This window comes from Sparus aurata, chromosome 22 (genome assembly GCF_900880675.1).
Source record: "Sparus aurata chromosome 22, fSpaAur1.1, whole genome shotgun sequence".
Lineage (NCBI taxonomy): Eukaryota > Metazoa > Chordata > Actinopteri > Spariformes > Sparidae > Sparus > Sparus aurata.
Window position 1 is genome coordinate 18,834,961 of NC_044208.1, and position 14,618 is coordinate 18,849,578.

General features: G+C 41.7%; 1 protein-coding gene across 3 annotated transcripts in view; it reads left to right on the forward strand.

Annotated features, from left to right (window-relative positions):
• Positions 1-4,320: 4,320 nt before the first annotated feature.
• The window catches only part of grm1a (glutamate receptor, metabotropic 1a), a 38,987-nt gene continuing 28,689 nt past the window's right edge, over positions 4,321-14,618 (forward strand). For 2 of the 3 annotated variants that reach the window (XM_030405499.1, XM_030405501.1), the window contains exons 1-3: positions 4,321-4,451; positions 5,216-6,059; positions 10,272-10,521. In XM_030405499.1, coding sequence (XP_030261359.1) covers positions 5,330-6,059; positions 10,272-10,521 — 980 coding nt within the window. In that variant the 5' untranslated portion in view covers positions 4,321-4,451; positions 5,216-5,329. Of the gene's footprint in view, positions 4,452-4,482; positions 4,606-5,215; positions 6,060-10,271; positions 10,522-14,618 lie in introns of those variants that run through there. The other variant, XM_030405500.1, reaches the window with a different exon arrangement.

Genomic DNA, 14,618 nt, shown 5'->3' on the forward strand with positions numbered 1-14,618 from the left:
CCAACAGTAGATTAAATGAAACCATCCAGAACAGCTCTGAAAACAGACTCTTCACATTCTCTGTGGGTGTCAGTGAAGTTCTAATACCTCCATAGCATAGGAGTTTATCCTAGATGTGTCCATTATCAATAAATAAATCAGACACAAATGTCGCTTTTCCTCCCACGAAAATTCACGTCAACCTTCAGACCTCATAGCCTAGCACATTTTTTAATTTTTTTAAATAGCCTAACATACAGTAACCAGTGGCAAACAGGAGATGTCACTATTGTATAATTTTTGCAGGCTTCTAGCTGGTAACGGTCAGACCAAAAGCATCAACTCATTGCTGAAAACAGAAGGAGATGCCATGTTTCAAGGTCGGGGGCCAACTACAAAAATAAGCACCCCTGCCGCTGGAGGAGCTGACTCATCGTTGACAACAACAGTGAGACATAGCGGGACACAGAACATGTCATGAGATGTTGAAAAACGTTGGATAAGTCACACCTGTTGTATATATATTAAAAAATCCAAACGCAACTCAAATTTCAAAATATGCAATGCTGCACATGCATGAGCCTGAAATGGAAACCTACAGATTGAGTTACCATCAGTTAAAGGTGCACTGTGTTTTGCGGATGAAATTTTAATCAGAAGAGAAAGATCTTCATTGACTTGATTGATTTTTTTGATGCCTAAACAAACTGAATAAACTGAATAAACAAACTGACCTTAAAGGACCCTGGCGGACTCCGCCACCACAGTGTTCTGGGGACCCTTTTTTCCTCTGAGAACTGCTTGTTTAATGTAGTTATGGCAATGTTGTATTATTACCTCATTAATATTGTAAATATTAAAAGTAAGTATAGTGCCCCTTTCAATGCTGTATTAAAAACTATGTTCAGTGGGTTTTACATGTAGCCTAAATAATTCAATCATGACGTTGCCATAGATTTTCCCTGTAACACTCATTGTAAATCCAATAGGCAGTATATGAATGATGGCAAGCAAACATTTGTGATACAGTGGTTCCTGCTTCACTTGAAGTTTACCATTAAGGCCAGCACTGACAGTGCAAGAGAAACAGACCACTTAGAGTTCTACCATGTTGAGACCAGACTCCAAATCACACAGATAGCTACCAACCCATGACACAGATAATAAGTAGATACAATTGGTAGAGAATGAAGGATGGGTGGATGAATCGGTGGGTCACCAAATACTGTCTACTATCATGCAATGGTCAATTTATAGATAATTAAACTAAGTTAACAGTTATTTCACTGTTAACAAACAATGAAATGCTTTATAAACCATTTGATAATCAAGTCACTGAGGAGGGAGTAACGAATGAATCAGAAACAACTTTAGTTAATAAATTGTTAATGAATTAATCCTGAATAACTGTGATTCATGGACTGTATAGTAGATAATGATAAGTTGCTGAAATCATTACATACTAATTACTTAATCATATTATTAAATAACTATATGTGAACTCCCAGAGAAAAACAGAACTAATGGATAAGTAATTAGTATTTAATGAGTCTATTGGGTTACTAGTCAGTATGATGTCTCACTTTAATTGAAGGTTCACAAATAGAGGAACTAATGTTTAAGTAATTAGTACTTAATGAGGCATCACTATGCTAATCAGTAGGTAGTTGATTATTTATCAGAACATCTCATAAAGCAGGTGGTCAGTATGTTGATTCATGGATTTTTATGAACTAATCATTACTTAATGATTCAGTTATATAGTGACTCTCAGTATGTTCTCCAGTGATTGATAAGTATCTACTATATAGTCCTAATCACAGTTATTCAGGAATTACTCATTAACGATTAATTAACTAGCAAGTCGTTCCTGATTCATTACTCACTTGCTCCTCAGTCACTTGCATCTTTGTGTACCTTATTGTAGTGATACATTTCATTGTTTGTCAAAAGTAAAATATCTTTTAACTGCAGTTTAATTGCCATAATAATTAACTATTTATTAACGATGGTTTAAAATAAAGTGCTCCCACGTCTCCCTTTGCAAGCCTTCAAACGCTTAATGTGACATTTTAGACAGCAAGCCAAGTATTTATGCATTATTCTTTGTGCTGCTGTCTGCAAGATGTCGCATTTTTAATAGGCTATCAATCCCACACTGAAGGAGAGAAGACATGTTGCTGAATAAGTGCCAACTTCCCATATTCCCCTGAGATGCTCCGAGCAGGCCTGACAAAATAGGCTCACCAAAATATTGATTGATAAAAATGAAGTGTTTGATTGTTTGTTTGTTTTAAATCATCCAATTTTTTAACAACCCAAAGCAACAAGGGTGACATCAGTGTTACTGAACGCGAGGAGGGACAGTCCAAATCCTAAAAGTAATATCATGATAATAATAAAAAAAACACATACTTTCTTTAATCGATAGTCATATAATACAAGACATTTTTGTTTATACCAATAAAAAAATAATAAAAGTAATAACCCAGCTTAAGTCATTTCTGTAGAGCCTTGCGGTGGACCCACGCAGACTGCAGTCCTTGAATAAACTGAGCCCCGCCGTCGCCCTTTGCCCCGCAGTGTGGCTGCAGCATCCAAGAAGTCTCTACTTCCAAACATGTCACTTTTATTCAGATTCAATATCAAGATGCTCGCTCCCGGAGCCCCGGGCACCAGCGGTGGCAGTGTCATAGCGACTCCTTTACAAGTTTATTTGTGATTTATACCGCCTGGCGTGAGTCACGACACAACCCCACCGCGTAAACTGCCTCCACCCCCCGGGAGTGGGCGGCGCGGGGTGAAGTCAAACCATCCACACTTCATCACTGAGATGCATCAGAAGCTCTAATGATGAGGAAAAACTTTGTGCAGCAAGAAAACTTAGATCTGTTACTGTTATGAGAGAAATAAAATGAGATGAAAAGTTCGACTTAATACATGTTGAGACAGGATTAGGAGGTAAAAGTCACAATTATGAGATAACAGGTTATAAGTATTGAACAAAACGTAATTATGAGAGAAAAAGTCTAAATTATGACATTAAACACTCATAATTGGGATAAAAAGTCATAATTATGACATAAAAAGTCGAAAATATCAGATAAAAGATCGAAGTTCTGACATTAAAAACTCATAACTGACATTCAACGTCAGAATTATGACATAAAAAGTTACGAGTATAAGTCATAATTATAAAATAAAAGGTCGAAATTTTGATATTAAAACTCATAATTGAGGTTAAAAAGTTATAAGTATGATATAAAAGTTATAATTATGAGATCAAAAGAGTCAAAATTATGAGATGAGTATGATGATTATTAGATACAAATTAAAATTATAAGATTAAAACAATTATGAGTTTAAAAACCTCAAAAGTATGAAACAATAACATATAATAATTTGTAATCATTCTGTCTTTTTACCGCATGATCAGAACTTTTTACCTCGTAAATTCAACTTTTCCCCTCATAAGTGGACTTTTAATCTAATTATTATAACTGTAACTCATAATTGTCTTTTCATCTCATAATCATGACTTTTATCTAATAATTATGAATGAAAGTAAGAATGATTTTGACTTACCATGGGAATATTTCTTCAAACAACCTTAGCTTTCATCTTATTTTATTGTTGTTGTTTTTTATTTTGACATACCTAAATGTGTTGTCATAGAGACCAGCCCTCATTGACCGATTGACTGAAATGTAAATAATAAAAGACCTTCAACCAAACGCTAGATGGCGCGATGCAAACTGTGTATGTTAACTGCTGTCCACGGTGCTGAAAACATTGTAGCCCTCTTTTTTTATTTATTTATTTATTTTTTTACCCCCTCCCACATGTGAAGTCCCAAGTCTTAAACTCAAGGAAGGAGTGAACAGAGGAGATGCTCAGGCGATGCTCGACACCTCTGTCTGCTTGGAGTTGGCGCTTGTCGGTCCAGCACCCTGCAGACGGTGACAGCGAGGTGTCATATGATTTAAGTGGTGGTTAGTGCCACTGCCTCTCTCCTCACTGACACACTGAGCACTGACCTGCTGCACCTATTTACACCCTGCAAAATCAAACAGTATGGTGCCAAAAACTGACAGAAGCACAGAAGCTCAAACATGCATTATTGCTGGCAGCATATTTACATTTGTTTCTTCTTCTTCTTCTTCTTCTTCTTCTTCTTCTTCTTCTTCTTTTCTTTTCTTTTTTGTGTGATAAAATAATTGCAGTTTTTTTTTCTCATAACATGTACAAAATACAAAAAAACAAACAAAAAAGACGCACACAGAAGGTTGGCGAGGATACTGTAGGAGAGGCGATGGTTAAAGGGGAGAGGAGAGGGGGGAGGAGGAGGAGGAGGAGGGGAGAGAGAGAGAGAAAGAGAGAGAGAGAGAGAGAGAGAGACTCAAGTGATACAGCCGAGGACCACGCGCTTAGAGAAGACGGACGAAGGCACGCGACATGTCTCGAGGATTCAGGTAAGTTTTGGTCGCGACAGACTCAGAGAGCCGCTTAAAATGTGCGTGATGTGAAAAATCCCACAATGGAAAGGGGGACGATGATGATGTAGTGTGCTGAGAACAGACCGTTCATGCCCTGCCTTCCTCCTGCTCAGAGATACACGCTTAAATCGTGCGTTATTATCAATATGAATATTATTATCATTGTTATTTGTATTATTACCATCACGATTTGACCTGATGTTTAGAGGAAGAATGCGGGGTGCGTTTGTCTTGTATTCATCCTCAGAAGGATACAATAATCCAAATAGAAGTCGACCGCCCCAAAAACGGGTGGCAGTGGCTCGGGTATTATAGAGGAACCCGCTGAGTCGGATTGGTGAAGAGCGTGTGTGTGTCGGTTGTGTTCACGAGTCCAGACAAACTGTCCCAAAGACGTCCTTGTAAACGTGTTTTTGGAGAGCGCGCTGTCCACGGTGCTGAAACCTGCTCCCTGCCTCATCTCTTTTTTCTTCTTCTTCTCTTCCTCTGTTTGGAAATAAATGTTCAGAAATATGTGATATGTTAAACCACCTGCACCTCATCAGCTGGGTGTGAGTTAAGTGTCTTGCTCAAAGGTAACAGAGAGGCGTGAGGGGATGTAAGAAACAGGGCGTTGAAGGGGCAGGAGCATGCGTGCTTGTACATATAGTCGACTCTTCCCACACGAACCTTTAAGCACATCTGGCCCCGTTTCTCGCTGCTCACATGTCACAGCACTTATGTCTTATTTCATCCTGCAGGTGCGCGCGGACATGCCCCGGGAGTCGTGCTCACAGCTCGTGGTCTCTGGGATAAACGTGGATGTACTGACAGCCAGCGAATAGTATGCCCGCGCAGTTGGCGCGCCTCACGCGATGTGGTACAACATGGCACGCGTAAAGATGGGTCTCTTCGCTCTCCTGTGTCTCCCCACGTTCTTCTTCCGCGTCCTCGTGCTCTCCCACAGCAGCAGCATCTATGAGCGCTCGGTGGTCCCGCGCGCCGTGTCCCGCTCCGTGGCGCGCATGGACGGAGACGTGATCATCGGCGCGCTCTTCTCCGTCCACCACCAGCCGTCTGCGGAGAAGGTGGCGGAGCGGAAGTGCGGGGACGTCCGCGAGCAGTATGGCATCCAAAGGGTGGAGGCCATGTTCCACACGTTGGACCGGATCAACGCCGACCCGGACCTGCTCCCCAATATCAGCCTGGGCTGTGAGATCCGGGACTCCTGCTGGCACTCCTCTGTGGCCCTGGAGCAGAGCATCGAGTTCATCCGGGACTCCCTGATCTCCATCCGGGATGATAAGGACGGGTCCAAATGGTGCATCGACGGCACCCCGTCCCACCAGCCTCCACCGTCCAAGAAGCCCATCGCCGGAGTGATCGGACCAGGATCCAGCTCTGTGGCCATTCAGGTGCAGAACCTCCTGCAGCTCTTCAACATCCCGCAGATCGCCTACTCTGCCACCAGCATCGACCTGAGTGACAAGACTCTGTTCAAGTACTTCCTGAGGGTCGTGCCATCAGACACCCTCCAGGCCCGGGCCATACTGGACATTGTCAAGCGGTACAACTGGACCTATGTGTCTGCGGTGCACACTGAGGGTGAGACCCCCGTCCCTGACCTCTCTAGCTGGAAGATTACGTAATGTGTTTATCTGGAAGTGGGTTTATAGTGACCTCATCATTCATCATGGTGTGTTTAATTACCCATGTCATCACTGCAATCGTCTCATTGACACATTTAAAAACGAGCAAAAGTTTATAGAGATTCTGGGCGTTTTAATGGAGAGACTTAAAGTCGCGACGTACTGAGGAAGCTTGCAAAAAATCATTTAATATTCATATTAAACCACTGGCTTATTAAGTAATTTGAGAAAAGTAGAACTAGAATTGTGCTTAATCGAGCGCATACTGCAGTCCCCTAATAGATACCAATCACCTAAATATGCCAGAACTCCCTGTCTTGTAATGTTTCTGGATCTGTCCATTTATCTTGATCCACACCAAAAGTTAATGGGGTCTATTCTGTGCAGAGACTCATCCTCCATTCAAGTTTCGTGGAAATCTGTTCAATAGTTTTTGTGTCAGCCTGGTGACAAACCAACAAACAAAATGACACAGGCAAAACAGCTAGATAATTAAATCATTTGATATAACTAGAACTAAAATTGCAGTCAGTAGAGCGCACACCTCTGCCAACCCAGAGGAACATTTTACTGCTCAAAGCTTGCTCCTTTATGGCTATGGAGCCGTAAAGGAGCTCAATGAGAGTTCTCATTTCAGTCTCGTTGTAGTCTTTTTTGGTCTCAAACATTTCTCATTTGTTTCTCCTAAAATTCCTTAGGAGCAATAGGTGAGACTTGAGACTTTACCGCTTAAACCTTGCTCCTTTCCAGTACTGGGGAGACATTCTGATACTTCATTGAGAGCTTGATGAGATCTCCTTTGAAACTTACAGGGAGCCCAAGTTGAGATTTTCTGCACCTGTTTCTCAGGAGAAACAATGGCCTCACTTTGGTCTCACATAGATCTCACAGTTGTCTAGGAGAAATGAATGAGACACTACTGAGATCTCTTTTCCAATTTTCGTTTCCTCTGGGAAGGCCAAAAACCCGCCTAACCCGTACCAACCACCTGAATATGCCTGATTTTGTTCAATCAAGATCTGAGCATTATTCCTTGAAAAATTAACAAAAATGTAAAAAAAAAAAAAAAACACCCAGTCTTAAAATGTTTCCTGGATCCGCCTCTTTATCCGGATCTACGCCAAAAGTTAACAGGGTTCTATTCTGGGCCGAGACCCATCCTCCATCCAGTTTTGTGGAAATCTGTGCAGTAGTGTTTGTGTAAACCTGGTGACAAACCAACAAACAAAAGGACACAGGCAAAAACACAACACATGGACCCGCTCCCACTTTCACACGTTCTGTTTAGGGCCTTTGGGTGCATCTTCACAGGTGCACTTCCATGTTTGTCTCTAAAGAGAACTGGATGTTATGTACAGTATCTACCTTTCTGCTGCTTTTTAGAGCTGGTAATTGCTTCCACTTATGCACATGTATGTACACCATGATTAGGATTTTCATGCAGTTGTCTGGCGTTCCCACACAGCACCACTCAGCTGTGTGTGCCTATATTACATAAGCTCCACCAGAGTATGGATTGTAACAAGAGCGCATGTTGAGTCAACATTGGGTAGTCTCTCCTTTTGTTTGTTTGAGAAAAATATATGCACCGCTACTCTTTCCTCCATGTTGGCACTTTGTCGTGTAGTGTGGATCCACACACTAAAACTCCCACACGGGCTTTGTTATCAGAGTTGCCATAGCTAGTTTTAAAAGTTAGTATTTAGCCAAACACACGAGGGACCATTTTTAGCATTAACAATTCAGATGTCCATTTGGAAAAATTAATTCAGGACCAGAGGATGAGGCTCTCATGAAAAATGACATCCCTGTTTTAAAATTTCACCGGATACATATAAATCAGAACGAACACCTCATCTCCACAGAGCTTTAATACGTTTTTGGTATTTCACATCATGACTGTCTTCCTTTCTTTTTGAGAACTATTTCGTTAATTCGCTGAGCCGACACTGTATTATGGTGATGGGGGAGAGAGGAGTTTTTTTTTTTATTAAAGTCTTCGTGAAACACAAGCAGTGATGTGCACCCAAATTATGACTGACAAGGCTTCATTACCCAGGACATCCCCCCTCCCACGGGGAGCTACATACTCACGGGGAGTGTAGAACATCTTTGGAAAGTCCTATTAAAGTTGGGTGCTGGACGGGGTGGGGGCTCTGTCACAGGTTGCTATCAGATAGATGAAGAGAGGGAGTTAGGGAGCTGCAGTACCTGGAGCCTTAGGTAGGTGGCGTCATCTGTCTGACCTTCAACGTACATGCAGGAGGATCCTCTGGGACTTGAAGTCATAATTTTAAGAGTAATGAAAGACCAGTGAGGGGAACGATGATTTTGATTGCAACAGGCAACAGTGTCAGTTATAAACATGGGATACGTACAACAAAATATTGACATAATTTACATTATTAATGAGTTATTGATACAAACTTAGAAATATTCTTTTTTTTTTTTTTGCATAACTACATGAACAAGCTGTTCTCAGATGAAAATAAGGTCCTCAGAAAAACAGTTTGAAGCTAGATAAAGGTGGCAGGGTCCGCCACATAGAAACTAAGTGCGACAGTATGAAATTGTGTCCTCCTTGAAGGTCAGTTTGTTTATTCAGTTTGTTTGTGCCTTCGATGCAGGATCTTTCTCTTCTGATTAAAATCTCTTCCCCAAAGCCGCATAGTGGAACATTAAAGTAAACATTTTTAAGCTTTAATTAGAATTAAGGCTATTCTTTTTTAAGACATGTATTTGTAAATATGAATCCCTACACTGCCTTATAGATTCAGTTTCGTAAGAGGCAACAGAGGAGAAGTTTGCAGCTGCAGGAAATGTTTACAACACGACTTCACATCATAATTAGTCCGCTGCAGGGCCTCGCCCTGACCTTTGAAGAGTTCTATGTAAATACACGTTGGTTTCGCTCTATCTTTAGTTATCTTTGAAACGGTGGTCACGACAGCCTTGTGTTCATGAGGTTTTTTTTTCTTCCTCCCTCTCCACCACCTTAGACAAGTTATAAATGCAGCTTGTTCCCGTAGCAACGGCTAGGGGCTGTGAAATTGCATAAATTAGCCTACCTGTCCCGATTATCATCAGTCTCGTAGGAGCGCTCAAAGCAGCTTTTTTTTTTTTTTCTTTTTCCTTACTGGTCATTTTCAAATGGGGCTGTCAACTAATGCACCAACGCCCACCTGTCTCACAGCCGAGACGGGAAGAGTAAAATAATTGGATATCATTATTTCCATTAAGCAGTGGGAGAATGAACCAAGGCAACTGAAAATATCATCAAAGGGCTATTGGAAAAAAAACAACACATGGTCCCATTGTGCGCCCTGTGGAAATGCATCACTGTGATGCCTATGTCCTCCCCTGCTCTGTAGAGCCACGCCATGCACAGATAGAGTGTCTGCCCTTCATCACCCGTAAAAGGCGAGAGCGGGGCATGGACGCCCTCAGGAAACCTGTCCTCACATTGAGCTAAATTGCAACAGCAAACACTTTAAGATTTCACATGGAGAGGACGCTGTTGATTTCCATTTGAAAACATGCACACGCGCAGACACATGTTTGAGCATGCAGGAGTGATTGGATTGTGTGTGTAATCCAGCTCTCGTGCTAAAGAGCCGCGGGCTTTGACAATCCAGATTGTGACACATTACTCGAGCACTGCTAAAAACAGAATGGAACTAGAAGATTTAGACTCAAACAGCTTTGCCGGGGCTTTTGATTGGGTGTGCAGTTAAACAAGGATAGACTCGCTTTGATTGCAATCAGTAGCCAGTAAACTCTCTGACACTCATTATCGTAGGATCAGAGCCTCGGCTCAGTTTGGACTCCACGTTCTGTGGATGTGTGCCCTTAGGCATGACATTGATTGTCCATTAGTGAGATAATTAGACATGTATGGGTTGAGAGCAATTACTTCTGATATTTAATAATGTCAATGTGTTTTTTTTTTGTAGTTTTTTTTGCGCAAGTAATAAAGCATGTAATGCTTTGTTATCAGTCAAACATTGATTGTGTCACTTACAATCAGAGAATATTAGCCCCATATTAGTGGAAATGCCACAGCCGGTGTATTATCCATATCCACGATGGCTAATTGGAGGAATGGGATTACCAGAGAGTGAAAAAAATGTTGAATTCCGGTAATCTCTATTTCCTTAATCGTCTGCAGGCAACTATGGGGAGAGTGGCATGGAGGCTTTCAAGGAGCTGGCCTCCCTGGAAGGCCTGTGCATCGCCCACTCGGACAAGATCTACAGCAACGCCGGGGAGAAGCACTACGACCGCCTTCTGAGGAAACTACGGGAGCGCCTCCCCAAAGCTCGCGTGGTGGTGTGCTTCTGCGAGGGCATGACCGTCCGAGGTCTCCTGATGGCCATGAGGAGACTGGGGGTGTTCGGGGAGTTCCTCCTCATCGGCAGGTATGGACGTGTTCCTGTTTACATTCGAGTCACGGTCGAGAGCATCCCCTCTCTCTGCGGATGGCGAGAAATCAGTTGAAAAAGGCTGGAAGGCTGCGAGATGCTTCGTTGTCTTCCTGATGTGCATGTCACCAAGGCAACCAAGAAAGAATTAGACCACATACCAATAGCGCTGAATAGAAGTGTTCTCCGGCGATGAATAATTGGTAATTCTGTCACAGACACAAAAACTAGAGAGGGAAACAATGCCTGCAGTCCATTCTTTCTCTTTGGGCTGGCTCATATATATATATATATGTATATATATATATATATATATATATATATATATATATATATATTTATATATATATATATATATATATATATATATATATATATTTATATATATATACATATATATATATATATATTATATATATATATATGTACATTTTTTTTTTTAAAGGTAATGGCAGTCGTCTTTGCATTTTGCAATCAAAGACACACACACACACACACACACACACACACACACACACTTCTGTATGATTGACGTTAAATCAACATGGATTGTCAAAATCTGACGCCTCCTCTCTGGATATTCACTCAATCTCTTCTCTCCGTTTTCCTGCGTCTGCTGGTCAATGCTGAGTGACAGTGACTGTAGACTTAATCTTAGTCATTAGAAAAGGGCAAGTAGAGTCGTCTCGCACACTTTTACAGCGGCACATTACACCATGAAATAGCCCCTCGAGGAGTGTTCACACCTTGTCAGTAAAAGCCACAGCAACCTTGTTTGCCACTTTTCAGTTCATTCATGCTATATCTCTCCCTCATCATCTCAGAGAGGGAGGAAGGGGGTTTTTGGCACCGGCCCTGGTGTAGGGCGAATGTCAGCCGTATGCCTACATGCGGTGGACTTTAATAAGACGGATAGGGAAGGATTGTGGCATAGCTTAGCTGTATTTGCTGGACATTTGCTGAACACTGAGGCATCCTGCAGGAAGAAGCCGAGGGACAAAACACAGCTCTTTCGGTATTTCATTATTTTCACTGTGTGTGTGTTCACGCGCACCAAAATTGTTCTCTCACTCTGAATATTCAAAGATCAGGTTTAGATTGCGAATGACATGAGCGTGAACCCGGACGCTGTCACTTCGCCCAATATCCACCCTCAGTGCCCAGGTGTCTCAAGAAATGACCCAGCTATTATTAAGAAAAAAGAAAGCGCATATTTGTGACCGGCTTTTAAAGATTCACAGCAGGCTTCCAACGGTGAGTCGCAGACGGGGATGGGGAAGTCAGAAAGCGCAGCGGCAGGATTAACACAGAGTTGGTTTTGGGTTTTATTGTAGGATTTCTTAGCTGAAAGAAGAAAACGGCGAAAAGGCGTCAAATTGTCTTGTTGAATAGCTACATTATTTAAATTGATATCACATTAGATAAAACCTGAAAATTAGTTTTTCATATTTAACACACACACACACACACACACACTGTACATAATATTCTCTCATCTGACACCCCTCTATTAGCAGGCACTCTGGGATTTGTTTTTTGTCATTGCCATTATCCTTGAAGATGCCTCTCCTATATCCCCTCAGACCTCCCAGTGGTAGAAATAAAGACCAGACAAGTGCTGCACTTATGGTCCTCTCTTTTTGTCATGTGTGTTATACTCGCTGCATACGTGCATATATAAGTTCCCGGCAGAGGGGGAAGGCTTTTCAGATGCAGAACATGCCTCTTAAATTATCCATCATAATGACACTGTTAAGGTTTGCATTCCTTCCCATATCTCTCCCTTTCTCTTTCCTCCATAGGAGATGGGAAAGTGGGTCTTTTTTTAGCTTTTGTGGAAGTCTCCATGGGCGGAAGAAATGCTTCTGGGTCAGAGAGGGAGAGAGAGAGAGACAGAGAGAGAGAGAGAGAGAGAGAGAGAGGAGGAGATAGAGAGCCTCAGTGTGCAAAAAAATGACAGAGGAAGTCTGGGCCAACACAGATGCCAAGCCATGTGTGTGTTTCCTGGCATGTCGTGAATAACTGAATGAAGCCGGCAGACAGGTATTAGCTCAGCAAGGGGAGCGTGTTTTTCTTCATTTATGTTTTCCACCTCTAAAGAAGCCCCTTTCATCTGTACGTATGCACATAAAAGGGTGAATGAAACAAAGATGTGACAGAGCGAGACGAGTGCGGTCGGGGCCAAAACCGTCTGTTCTCAAAATGAACATCTACAGTAAACACGCTGGTGACTGAGTATCTCTTTGATTATCGCTGCATTTATTATGTTTTACTGTGCTAAGTCTGATGTCAGCAGAAAGCTAAGTAAGTAATAGAACTGCAGATGGAGCGCGAGGAAACAGCGGACAGAATTTGAAACAGAAGTTGGTACTTATCCTGTTAAAACTTATCACATGCGGCGGTAAAAATCAACAGCTAACAACTGAAGTCATGCCAGAACAAGCAAAATGTGTCAGTAACAGTGCTTGTTATCTGTCCGAGCTCTTCATAATCAGATGGGCACTGTTGCAGTAATGGCTTGCAAAGACATTTATTTATTTATTTTTATTTTCAAATGCGGCATGCCTGCCAGGGAGATCAGTGCAGTAATCTAATGCAATGTCTTAAATATTAAAGCACCTCACCAAAAGGCATCAGCCCACATCACAGCCAACCAACAATTACTTTTTTAATTAAAGCTCTACCTCAGTCAGCATAATTTGTAGAGATAACAAGGTGTCCTTGACCTCACGCATCTCATCATTTGGTCACAAGTAATGAGGGAATAAAATATGAGCAACTGACTGCTAGTTAAGCATTAGTTAATGAGTAATTCCTAATCCAATTTCATTGAGCACTTAATGATAAAGAATTGATTAGTTTATTTAAAAAAACAAGTGAAACTGTGAAACTGTGTAAACACTAACACTCCCATAGCCCCGAGCTCCTGGTCCAAACTGCTAGCTGCACAGCTAACTGCGCTAATGAGCTAACTGCAGCTACAGGCAGCAGCAGTTAGCTGTGTTTTTTTGGTGATTTGCTTTCCCCCTATTTCTTTGAATGAATTTGACAGGTGTCCAATTCTTACATACTGCACCTTTAACTCACTCGGATGTTCATGAACTAATCATTACCTAATGATTCATTAAACTAGGATCTCCTCCTAAGTAAATAATCAATATCCATTAAAAAATCGTCCATTTAGAATTATTACTTATTATCAATTATCAAGTCATACTTGATTTGTTCCTCACTACTCTATTAATTAACTAATCACTAGCCTATAATTAGCTACTCGATACAATTGGATCAGTAGTTACTCATCAACTAATGGTTAATGCGTAGCTAGTTATTCGTTACTCATTTGCAACCCTGTAATTACTGAAAATTGTGTGTCCCTTATCGTAAAGCGTTACCCATCATTATTTTGCGCCTGGCTCAGCAAACCGCAAAAGATTTGGCAGTGTTGTTTTTTTCTCACCACATCTCATACATGGAGATGATCACACAACAAACACCACAGAGACAGGCAAAAACTCTAAACCACAAGTAGACACACGGAGAGTTTTGAATCGGAGAGCTTTTGTCTAACCGCCTCTTCAGACAAGGGCCAGGTGTGGCTCCGTGCTCGACCCACTTTATGCCTGACCTGCAGACTCCACTCTGCATCGCTTCAGCACATCGACACTTTACACCCACTCGGTGCTGCTGTTGTCAGTCAGAGGGGCTCTTGTCTTTCTCTCTGCGTGATGTCAATCATGGTTTTGCCAATCAGCTGCCTCCGTGACTCTGTGACTGCACGAATGCGGCATTTATTCCATGCATACACTCTGATACAGATGCACGCTCCCGACATAGATTATCCACTTCATTCCAATCAAGAAGACATTGATGTCCGTCTTGTTTTGTTCGAGTGCGTTTCGAAATGATATTAGATGATAAACAGATTCTGGTTAGAGAGCATGAAGCAGGCAGCGCAGGAAATGTATTGATGTGACCTGAGTTCATTTTAAAGAGCAGAAAATGGTTTTATGAGTAAGCAGGAAGTTGATTGGTGAGCAGATTAGGAGAGTGAGTCAATTCTGCAGTGGGTTGGTTAAGGATTGATAGGAGTA